At 31.3% G+C, this 13,464-nt stretch overlaps 1 protein-coding gene across 1 annotated transcript in view; it reads right to left on the bottom strand.

The window, feature by feature from the left end:
* The window catches only part of LOC119612481, a gene marked incomplete at its 5' end in the record, with an annotated part of 51,963 nt that overhangs the window by 18,831 nt on the left and 19,668 nt on the right, over positions 1-13,464 (bottom strand). Inside the window, 4 exon segments of the mRNA XM_037968294.1 lie at positions 2,007-2,174; positions 8,715-8,873; positions 9,244-9,403; positions 11,902-12,182. Of these exon segments, the coding sequence (XP_037824222.1) occupies positions 2,007-2,174; positions 8,715-8,873; positions 9,244-9,403; positions 11,902-12,182 (768 nt within the window).

The raw sequence follows: 13,464 nt of genomic DNA, 5'->3' as shown, positions 1-13,464 counted from the left end.
GCATGTATAAACAAGAGAAAATTTGAAAGTTAATTGATAAATTCTTTAAAGAATTTAGATTTTAAAGCAAAAATTAAAGATTCCTTTGCTTATGTTTAGATCTTATAAACTAGAGTTATTAATTGTAGATATATATATTTAAAACATTTATTTGTTAAACAAATATTTTATATTATTGTAAATAAGAACACAAAACATTTAAGATTTTAGTTTTTAAGTTTAACAACGCCATTTTGTTTTTCAAGCAGTTTAAGTGTTTTTCAGTTTGTTTGTTTTATTTTATGAAATAAATTAAGGCAGTCAAATAAAAACTTTAACGAAAATATTATGTACTTTGTAAAATTAAACACAAAAAAACATTTAACTTAAAATAGTTTTGAACAATTACAAGATATTTCTTTTAGTTTTTATTTAAACTCTAGTTAAACAAAAACTTTAGCAAAAGTTTAACATAGAAAAACTTTTTTAAGCTTTTAAAGAGAAATTGTTTTAAGTGTTGGAGTTATGAAGAAGAAAATGTTTAATTTGGCTTTAAACCTTGGGTATTGGAGTAAGATATAGTTAAACGTTTTTTTTTGTAGTTTAAACTTAGTTTAAAAGCTAACATTATAGTTCTTCAAGTTGAAGACATTTAAAATATGAAAAACATTTTAAATATGTTTCAAATCGGAAGTATAGAATAGATTCTAGTCTGGTCTATACAATAGATTATAGATTGGACAATAATCTGGACTCTAGACTATAGAATAGACTATAGTCTGGACTATAGAATAGACTATAGACTGGACTATAGAATAGACTATAGACTGGACTATAGAATAGACTATAGACTGGACTATAGAATAGACTATAGACTGGACTATAGAATAGACTATAGTTTGGACTATAGAATAGACTTTAGACTGGACTATAGAATAGACTATAGACTGGACTATAGAATAGACTATAGACTGGACTATAGAATAGACTATAGTCTGGACTATAGAATAGACTATAGTCTGTACTATAAAATAGACTATAGTCTGGACTATAGAATAGACTATAGTCTAAACTATAGAATAGACTATAGTCTGGACTATAGAATAGACTTTAGACTGGACTATAGAATAGACTATAGACTGGACTATAGAATAGACTATAGTCTGGACTATAGAATAGATTATAGTCTGGACTATAGAATAGACTATAGTCTGGACTATAGAATAGACTAAAGACTGGACTATAGAATAGACTATAGACTGGACTATAGAATAGACTATAGTCTGGACTATAGAATAGTCTATAGACTGGACTATAGAATAGACTATAGTCTGAACTATAGAATAGACTATAGTCTGGACTGTAGAATTGACTATAGTCTGGACTATGGAATAGACTATAGTCTGGATTATAGAATGGACTATAGAATAGACTATAGTGTGGTCTATAGAATAGACTATAGTCTGGACTTTAGAATAGACTATAGTCTGTACTATAGAATAGACTATAGTCTGGACTATAGAATAGACTATAGTCTGTACTATAGAATAGACTATAGTCTGTACTATAGAATAGAATATAGTCTGGATTATAGAATAGACTGTAGTCTGGACTATAGAATAGACTATAGTCTGGACTATAGAATAGACTATAGTTTGGACTATATAGTAGACTACATCTTGCAATTTATGAGTTTAAACTTTGTTTAAAAACATTTATGGTTTTGCCAGTATATTGAAAATATTTAACTATTGACATTTTAAACATAAATTTTAGTTAATTAAACTTCCATAACTTTAACAATTAACTAAAAAACATTTAACAATTACTAAATTTAAATTTAATTCAAGTAGTTTTTACAACTCTGTTATAAACAGAGTTGCATTAATTAGTATGTATTCTTAAAAAGAAAAATGTTGTTTGTGTTTTTTGTTATAAAAGTATTTAATGTACATATGTGTGTTTGATTAGGAAACACTTTTGCCTGTTCTTTGTTTAACTTTAAATTTCTCTTCGATTATACATCCCTGATCGGCCAATTTCTTTAATTTCAATGCCTTCTGTTCGCGTTTCTCACGCTTTCTTATCTTTTTAATACGTTTCAATAACTTAGTATTTCTCTTTACTTTATTCGGATTCTCATCACAATAATCCAAAAGGGTTTCACAAAATGCCCTTCCCATATGTTCGTAATCCTGGAAATAGACAAAATAAATGAAAAATGTTTATAACTGTAATTGAAAGAAAAGAATAATACATCAAAAGCCAACCAAATGGTTGACACTTAAAAAAGTGTTGTTTACTTTCAAAATTTTTATACTTATTTGTTTTTAGTGTTTGTAAAGTGTTTGCGTTCTAACTATGTAATTTTGCTCAAATTTTTCTTTGAAATCCTTTTTTTTATTTAAATTTCATCGTATAAATTTCATTATACCCAATTTAATCTTTTAAAAATCATAAAGTTTATTTTCGATTTTTTTCTTTTATAAACTTTTGAGTATTTCATTTGCCTTTGGCAACTTTTTGTTTATGGAAAAATAAATCCCATATTGAGTTAAACATAAATTTAAATTAAATTTTAACAATTTAATCCCAGTATTTTTTTTAGTTTCTTTTTATGTTTAGCTCTCTTATTTACAACCTACAGTGGGTGATAAAAGTAAACGAAACTATTTTAAAAGACATATACTATAAATAACCTATATTCGGTAATCGAGAATAGACTAAAGCCTTGACTATAGAATAGAATTTAGTCTGGTCTATAGAATAGACTATAGTGTGGACTATAGAATAGACTATAGTCTGGACTACAGAATAGACTATAGTCTAGACTACAGAATAGAATATAGTCTGGACTATAGAATAGACTATAGTCTGGACTATAGAATAGACTTTAGTCTGGACTGTAGCATAGACTACAGAACAGACTATAGTTTGGACTACAGAATAAACTATAGCCTGGACTATAGAACAGACTATAGTCTGGACTATAGAATAGACTATAGTCTGGACTATAATATAGACTATAGTCTGGACTATAGAATAGACTATAGTTTGGACTACAGAATAGACTATAGTCTGGACTACAGAATAGAATAGTCTGGACTATAGAATAGACTATAGTCTGGACTATAGAATAGACTTTAGTCTGGACTATTGAATATTCTATAGAATAGACTATAGAATATTCTATAGAATAGACTATAGTCTGGACTACAGAATAGAGTATAGTCTGGCCTATAGAATAGACTATAGTCTGGACTTTAGAATAGTCTATAGTCTGGACTATAGAATAGACTACAGAATAGACTATAGTCTGGACTATAGAATAGACTATAGTCTGGACTATAGAATTGACTATAGTCTGGACTATAGAATAAATTATAGTCTGGACTATAATATAGACTGTAGAATAGACTATAGCCTGGACTATAGAACAGACTATAGTCTGGACTATAAAACAGACTATAGTCTGGACTATAGAATAGTCTATAGTCTGGACTATAGAATAGTCTATAGTCTGTACTATAGAATAGACTATAGTCTGGACTATAGAATGGACTATAGTCTAGGCTATAGAATAGACTATAGTCTGGACTATAGAATAGACTATAGTCTGGACTGTAGAATAGACTAATGTCTGGACTATAGAATAGACTATAGTCTGGACTATAGAATAGACTATAGTCTGGACTATAGAATAGACTATAGTCTGGACTATAGAATAGACTATAGTCTGGACTATAGAATAGACTATAGTCTGGACTATAGAATAGACTAAAGTCTGGACTATAGAATAGACTAAAGTCTGGACTATAGAATAGACTAAAGTCTGAACTATAGAATAGACTATAGTCTGGACTATAGAATAGACTATAGTCTGGACTATAGAATAGACTAAAGTCTGGACTATAGAATAGCCTATAGTCTGGACTATAGAATAGACTATAGTCTGGACTATAGAATAGACTACTGTAGTCTGGACTATAGAATAGACTAGATCTCTTTTATAGCTTGGACTATAGAATACACTATAGTCTGGACTATAGTATAGACTATATTCTGGACTATACGCCTGGACTATAGCGGACTATAGAATAGAATATAGTCTGGAATATAGAATAGACTATAGTCTGAACTATAGAATATATTATATTCTGGACTATAGAATATATTATAGTCTGGACTTTAGAATAAGTTATAGTCTGGACTGTAGAATAGACTATAGTCTGGACTATAGAATAGACTATAGTTTGGACTATAGAGATTTTCCCTCCCACTGTATTTAGAAAACCACCTTCACTACCTTAACGCTAAAAAAATACATAAAATGTATATTGTACTCTTGTATTTCACCATAAAAAAACAACTAAAAACTTTTTCAAGAGTAAAATAAAAAAAAATTGTAGAAATAAATATAAATTTTTTCATTAACATTTTATTCTCCTTTATTTTGCTAGCAAAAAAAACGTATTCCATAGATACCCATCAGCTTTTAGATAAACTTAGTTGGTTAATTTTTTTCGAAAATACTTGGTAGCAATAAAAAAAAACGAAAAAAAAAACTTCTCCTTTTAGCCAAATTTACTTTGAGTACACACTTAAGCTATTATCAGATTTTACTTTTTTTTATTTCTCTTATTGCTGACTGGCAGTTAGACCGGCACCCTTCATGCCCAACTAACTGGCTGGGTTGGTTGGTTGGCTGACTGTCTGGTTGAGGTCCCTTCTGTAATTCAAGTTTACTATACTTTAGATAACTAAGGCAGTAGTACTGGTACTTGTAATCTTTTTTTTTCTTTCTATTTTACAAGCAGCTCTTGGGTAAATTTTTTGATAAATGTTAACTCAAGCATTTCTACTAAGATTGTGTATTTTTATATATTTTGTAATATTGTTGTTTTTTTCTACACACTAAACTAAATTTAGTTTTAAGTTGAAATGTGTAAGGATATGTGGGCCAGGATTGTAGTGAAAGGAAAAACATAAGCTGATTACATTAATAATGGTTGGCTAAAGAGTATTGTACTGGTTGCTACTGGGTTCATCTAGTGTTTTAGTATTTGCGTTTAAATAAGTTTTATTTAAATCACATTATAAATTTTGTTGATTTTAGTTAAATATTCTCTTGTACTCTTAGTAATTATGTGTATGAAAGTTATAATCTAGTTTTTGATTAAATTGTTTTGTTTATTTTTTGGGAAAAGAGTTGAGTGGAAATTTATTTAATGTTAGTTTAGCTTAAAGGATCAAATTTTAATTTTGAGATCAATGCTGAGAAATATAGTCCTTGACTTGACTATAGAGGAGACTATTGTCTTGGCTGTAGAGCTAAATATTGTCTCGACTGTAGAGCAGATTATTGTCACGATTATAGAGCTGATTATTGTCTCGACTATAGAGCAGACTATAGTATTGACTATATAGCTTCGACTACAGAGCAGACTATAGTCTCGACTATAGAACAGACAAAAGTTTGAACTATACAGCAGACTACAGTCTTAACTAAAGAACAGACTATAGAATTGAATAAAGAGCTTCGACTAAAGAGTAGACTACAGCCTCGACTACAGAGCAAACTATTGTCTCGACTATAAAACAGACAAAATTCAAATTCTCGACTAAAGAGTAGGTTATAGTCTCGACTATAGAGAAGGTTATAGTCTCGACTAAAGAGTGGACTATAGTCTCGACTAAAGAGTGGACTATAGTCTCGACTATAGAGCAGACTATAGTCTCGACTATAGTCTCGACTATAGAGCAGACTATAGTCTCGACTATAGTCTCGACTATAGAGCAGACTATAGTCTCGACTATAGAGCAGACTATAGCCTCGACTATAGAGCAGACTATAGTCTCGACTATAAAGCAGACTATAGTCTCGGCTATAGAGCAGACTATAGTATTAGCCATAGAGGAGGCTATAGTATCGACTATAAATCAGACTACTCTCGACTGTAGAGCAGATTATAGTCTCGACTAAAGAGTAGATTATAGTCTCGACTATAGTCTCAAATATAGTCTCAAATATAGTATCGACTATAGCCTCGACTGTAGAGCAAGTAAAGAGTAGACTACAGTCTGGACAACAGACTGTAGCCTTGGCTAAAAAATAGTCTATAGTCTCGACTGTAGAGTAAGCTAAAGACGCAGTTATAGAGCAGACTTTAGTCTCGACTATAGAGCAGACTATAGCCTCGACTATAGAGCAGACTATTGTCTCGACTATTAAATAGACATAAATATAGTCTCGACTATACATCAGACTATAGATAACCGTTAATAGAGCAGACTATAGTCTTGTCTATAAAGCAGCCTTGTCTATAAAGCAGAATATCCACAAACTAAAAAATTTAGTTAAGTCTTTTTTCACATAACACATTTGTTGAAAATGTATCCAATTTTTTTTTTATTGATTTCTGTCATCAAATTTTTCGTGTTTTTGTTACAGTATTTTTTTCTGAATTAATTCAGCACATTTGTTATTCATTAAATCTAATTCAATTTGTTATGTATATCTCATGCTGTCAATTCATTTTCACTTTTTTTATCTTCAAAATAAATGCCCTACCATTCCACAGGGAGTAGTATAAGCTTACAGTAACTGTAGGTAGGCCACAATACTATACTAGACTAGACTATAGACTAGACTACTAGACTAGACTATAGACTAGACTAGACTAGCTATAGACTAGACTATAGACTAGACTATAGACTAGACTATAGACTAGACTATGACTAGACTATAGACTAGACTATAGACTAGGACTATAGACTAGACTATATAGACTAACTAAGACTATAGACTAGACTATAGACTAGACTTAGACTAGACTATAGACTAGACTATAGACTAACTATAGACTATAGACTAGACTAGACTTAGACTAGACTATAGACTAGACTAGAATAGACTAGACTATAGACTCGACTATAGACTAGACTATAGACTAGACTATAGACTAGACTAGACTTAGACTAGACTAGACAGACTAGACTAGAGATAGACTAGACTATAGACTTATAGACTACTTAGACTAGAACATAGACTAGACTACTAGATATGACTAATAAACTAGCTATGCAACTATGACAGACTAAGCAACTATGCTACTATAGACTAGACTAAAGACTATACTAGACTATAGACTAGACTATAGACTAGACTATAGACTAGACTATAGACTAGACTATAGACTAGACTATAGACTAGACTATAGACTAGACTATAGACTAGACTATAGACTAGACTATAGACTAGACTATAGACTAGACTATAGACTAGACTATAGACTAGACTATAGACTAGACTATAGACTAGACTATAGACTAGACTATAGACTAGACTATAGACTAGACTATAGACTAGACTATAGACTAGACTATAGACTAGACTATAGACTAGACTATAGACTAGACTATAGACTAGACTATAGACTAGACTATAGACTAGACTATAGACTAGACTATAGACTAGACTATAGACTAGACTATAGACTAGACTATAGACTAGACTATAGACTAGACTTAGACTAGACTATAGACTAGACTATAGACTAGACTATAGACTAGACTATAGACTAGACTATAGACTAGACTATAGACTAGACTATAGACTAGACTATAGACTAGACTATAGACTAGACTATAGACTAGACTATAGACTAGACTATAGACTAGACTATAGACTAGACTATAGACTAGACTATAGACTAGACTATAGACTAGACTGGACTATAGACTGTGGTCCAGATTATAGACTATGGACTAGACAAAACTATGGACTAGACTATAGTCTACACCGTACTCCAGACCATAGATTATACTATAGTCCAGACTATCAACTAGACTTTGGTACAGATTATAGACTAGACAATATAGACATAGTTCACACTATTAATTAAACTATGGACTAGGCTATAGTCAAGGCTACATACTGTAGGCTATATTCCAATATAGTCAAGATTATAGGTTATACAGTCGATAAATTTAAATTCTCTTTTGTACTCAACGTCCCAATAAATAGTACCAGATATGGTACCCAATCTTTATAATCTTAGAACGCATTCTACTCGCAGAAAAGTACCAAGCATTTCATCCCCTCCACACAATTTATGTATCAGTTTATCTAACGATATTCATATGTATGTATGTATGCATGTGTTTTTATCTGCAGCTGTATTTTGCGAATAATATCAATAACAAATATTATTGTTGTTATTGATGGCGATGATGATGATGATGATGATGATGATATTTCATCTTGTATTATTTGATTGTAAATGTATTAATATACACGTGTGTTTGTATTGTATAAGTCGTATTAAATTCAATTGTATTTATTATTATTGTATATGTTTCTATAGAATTTCTGCTAAAGAAAAAACCATAAACCATTGAACATAATCATTATTATTGTGTGTTGTTGTTGTTAAAACCTTGAATAAATATTCTCCAAAATACAGTGTGGATATTGTATCTGATATGAATTGTATGTTTTTAAGTGATTCTTGGTTTTGTTTATGGTTTTAGAGTTTATAAAGCGAAAATTTAATTTGTGAGGTTTTACCTGCAACTAAGTAAATATCATAATGTGTTGGCCCACATTGGTGTGATGGGTTTAAATTTACGTTTATAAATATATTTGAGGTCGAAAGAGATACTGATTGAATTACAATTTAAACACATAATGAAATAAAATATAAAAAGATTTATGTCTACCGATATAAACTTACCGTTGTTGTAAAATGTGTACCCTTACGTGAGCCCAACAAAGAGCCACCAAATGATGCTTCTATTGTATAACTATTGGTAATGCCCAGCATCCAGACCACAATACGTCCAGTGCCCTCTTTGCTGCGTTGAATTTTAAATTTGCAATTTTCAAATGAAAACTTTAAAGCCGGAAACAGGAAAAGAAAGAAAATAAATATTAAGAAAAATTAACGAGAATACCATATCAAAACTAAATGAAAAGCAAGTGCAAAAAAGAAGAAAACTTTTTCTTAATATAACAAACTAATTAAAAGCATAACAAAATGGAAAATAAAAAAAGAAAATGATAAACTCTCGAAAAGGAAAAAAAAAGAAAAACTTTACATTTTTAATATGGACAAAGAACAACAACAAACAAAAGAAAAGGAAAAAACTCAAGATTATTTGCACAACACTTGATGCAGCACAACAACCACCACCACCATCCTACTTAATGTAAGGGCTGCTGCTGCTGCTGCTACTGCACATAATTATAATTTTACTACTTACCTTATCTGCCACATTTTTATGCAACATGAGCGGAAAAACTTGCTCGGTAAGTTTCTTTTCCGGATTACGTTTATTCTCACAGCCATAAATGAATATATTGTGCCGGCGAGAGTGTGCGTGCATATCACAGTACATTGAAACACCACAATCATCAATCAGTCTGAAAGCGCGTAAAATAAATGAAAGAAATGAAAATTAATGAAATAATTTTATATGAGTGAAAAAATTTCGACAAAAAAAAAAAAAATGTATATGCGAAAGAAATTAAAGTTATATTGTTAATCAACACATCAATCAGAATTCAACACTTCAAAGTACACATCCATTAGCGACAGGGACGTGATGGATGTTTTAACGGAGGGGAGGACTATAAGTAGCCCACAGTTTGGAATATAGTAAATCTATAGTCTACTCAAGTCTATAGTTTGGCCTATAGCCTGGACTATAGTCTTGTCTATAGTCTGGACTATAGCCTAGTCTATAGGCTGAACTATAATCTAGTCTATAGTCTGGACTATAGTCTAGTCTATAGTCTGGACTATAGTCTAGTCTATAGTCTAGACTATAGACTAGTCTATAGTCTGGACTATAGTCTAGTCTATAGACTGAACTATAGTCTTGTCTATAGTCTGGACTATAGTCTAGTCTATAGTCTGGACTCTAGTCTAGTATATAGTCTGGAATATAGTCTTGTATATAGTCTGAACTATAGTCTAGTCTATAGTCTAGTCAATAATCTAGTCTATAGTCTAGTCAATAGTCTGGACTATAGTCTAGTCTAAAGTTTGGACTATAGTCTAGTCTATAGTTTGGACAACAGTCTAGTCTATAGTTTGAACAACAGTCTAGTCTATAGTCTAGTCTATAGTCTGGACTATAGTCTAGCCTATAGTCTGGACTATAGTCTAGTCTATAGTCTGGACTATATTCTAGTCTATAGTCTGGTCTATAGTCTAGTCTATAGTCTGGACTATAGTCTAGTCTATAGTCTGGACTATAGTCTAGTCTATAGTCAGGACTATAGTCTAGTCTATAGTCTGGACTATAGTCTTGTATATAGTCTGGACTATAGTCTAGTCTATAGTCTAGTCAATAGTCTGGGCTATAGTCTAGTCTATAGTTTGTACTATATGTAGTCTAGTCTATAGTTTGTACTATAGTCTAGTCTATAGTTTGGACAACAGTCTAGTCTATAGTCTGGACTATAGTTTAGTATATAGTCTGGATTATAGTCTGGTCTATAGTTTGGGATATAGTCTAGTCTATAGTTTGTACTATAGTCAAGTCTATAGTCAATTCTAAAGTCTTGACTATAGTCAAGTCTATAGTCAATTCTAAAGTCTGTACTATAGTCAAGTCTATAGTCTAGTTTATAGTCTGGGCTATAGTCCAGTCTATTATCTGGTGTATAGTCTAGCTTATAGTGTAGTCTAGTCTATAGTCTAGTCAATAGTCTGGGCTATAGTCTAGTCTATAGTTTGTACTATAGTCTAGTCTATAGTTTGGACAACAGTCTAGTCTATAGTCTGGACTATAGTTTAGTATATAGTCTGGACTATAGTCTAGTCTATAGTTTGGGATATAGTCTAGTCTATAGTTTGTACTATAGTCAAGTCTATAGTCAATTCTAAAGTCTTGACTATAGTCAAGTCTATAGTCAATTCTAAAGTCTGTACTATAGTCAAGTCTATAGTCTTGACTATAGTCTAGTTTATAGTCTGGGCTATAGTCCAGTCTATTATCTGGTGTATAGTCTAGCTTATAGTGTAGTCTATAGTCTGGACTATAGTCTAGTCTATGGTCTAGGTTATAGTCCGAGCTATAGCCTAGGATATAGTGTGGACTATAGTCTAGGTTATAGTCTAGATTATAGTATAGTGTGGCCTATAGTTTAGTCTATAATCTAGTCCATAGACTGGAATATAGTCTAGTTTATAGTGAGGACTAAAATCTAGTCTAGTCTATAATCTAGTCCATAGTCTAGTTTATGGTGTGAACTATAGTGTTGTCTATAGTCTGAACTACAGTCTAGTCTACAGTCTGAACTATAATCAATCCTATAGAGTGGATTACATAGTCTACAGTCGGGATTAGAGTCCAGGTTATAGTCGGAACTACAGTCTGGTCTATAGTATGGACTATAGTCTATTCTATAGTCGAGACTATAATGTAATCTATCGGCACTATATTAGTCTATATTCGGGGCTATAGTCTAGTCTTTAATCATGTCTGCAGTCGGGACTTTTAGGGGCTATAGTCTAGTCTATAGTCGTGTCTGTATAGTGACTATAGTTTAGTTTATAGTTGGGACTTTTGCCTAGCCTAGTCTGGTGAATAGTCTGGATTATAATATAATCTATAGTATCGACTATCGTCTGTACTACAGATTGGTATATGGTCTGGACTACAGTCTTTACAAATCTATAATATACACTATAGAGTATTGTATTGATCTTTAGTCTTGTCTTCAATCTAGTCTTGTCTATATAGTCTGGACTATAGTCTGATCTATAGTGTAGTCTTTAGTTTGGTCTGATCTCCTTACTCTACAACACGCTCCTCTTATTTTCTACAAATAATTCGATTGAATGACTTCAGGTTTTGAAGACTCAAAAAATACTTGTTAACTATAAAATTCTTATAAAAAAAATCAATTACCTTTTAATTAAAGCTTTTGTATACCATATCGATGGATAAGTTTCCCTTATAACCGTACGATACTGACGATTTAAATCCTTGCCCGTCAGCGAATTTCGTGTATTACCCACAATAACACCATCTGGATTCAGCATTGGTATGAGTTTGAAAATGAATTTGTGTCGCAAACGTTTGGCCACACTCGATTCGCCCGTTATGAAATCCATTAAACCTTTCATCATCCAAGAGGATGGTGTCTCGCTGGGATGTACACGTGCCGATACAACAATGGATTTTTTGCGCTAACAAATTTTTTCGTTTGAAGTTTTTTTTGGAAGATAAATAAACAAAAGAAGAAAAAGAACAAAAATATATATTAAATTTCATTATTTATCTATGGTGGCTGGTGGTTTCGTTTTATATATTTTTTTTGGTGACATAATTTATACAGATGCAAATATTTTCATAACAAGAGTTGTCTAAAATTAACTAGGTCAAAACGAACGGATGCACTCTACTATTTCTTCTTCTTTAAAATAAGTGATCATAATTGACAATTGAATAAGTGGATCGATATCCGACTAAAAACGTTTAAACTTTGGGTATGTTCAATTTATCTAGTTACTATTAGTGTTTCCCCTGAAATGACAAACTAATGCGACTACTGCCTACTATAGTGCACATCACTCATGCAAATAACAAAGTAAAACTTTAGTTTGTTTGTGATATTAAAATATTTGTTGTTTTATAGCTTTCGTTTTTATTATCACTTTGTTTGTTGTTGCGGGTATATTTATTGCCAAAGTTAGAATAACTTTAAAAGTTTTATTATTACAATAATAGGAATAAGATATACTAAATATTTAGTACATATAACAATTTTCTATTGCCACAAATAAAAAAAAAATTGTAAAATGTTCTAAAAACAATTTGCTAAAACAGTTAAATGGATAATTTATTGCAAATGTTGTATTCTCCTTAATTTTTATTAAAATATCCATGTTATAGTTCAGAAAAGTGCTGTATACTGAATCATAAACTGGATATAGTTTAGGATAAAAATCCAATTATATTTCAGTTAAAACTATAGGCCTGATTATAGCCGATATTAGAGGGCAGTCTATACTTTAGACTATACTTTAGACTATAGTTCAGACTTTAGTCTAGACTAAAAGTTAAGATTATAGTAAATTCTATAGCGTAGACTATTCTGTCCATAATCCAAACTGAAGTTTATACTATAGTCCAGATTATAGTTCAGACTATAGTCCAGACTATAGATCGAACTATAGTCTAGACAATAGTTCAGACTATAGTCCACACTATAGTTCAGGCTATAATCCAGGCTATAGTCCAGACTATAGTTCAGACTATAGTCCAGACTATTGTTCACACTATAGTCCAGACTATTGTTCACACTATAGTCCAGACTATAGTTCACACTATAGTCAAGACCATAGTTCACACTATAGTCGAGACTATAGTTCACACTATAGTCGAGACTATAGTTCACACTATAGTCGAGACTATAGTTCACACTATAGTCGAGACTATAGTTCACACTATAGTCGAGACTATAGTTCA

The sequence above is a fragment of the Lucilia sericata genome, unplaced genomic scaffold (genome assembly GCF_015586225.1).
Source record: "Lucilia sericata isolate MDLA Ls3-8-SP2 unplaced genomic scaffold, ASM1558622v1 Contig001708F_arrow, whole genome shotgun sequence".
In the NCBI taxonomy this organism is placed as follows: domain Eukaryota; kingdom Metazoa; phylum Arthropoda; class Insecta; order Diptera; family Calliphoridae; genus Lucilia; species Lucilia sericata.
The sequence above is the reverse complement of the archived record's forward strand: the minus strand, read 5'-3'. Positions and strand labels throughout refer to the sequence as shown.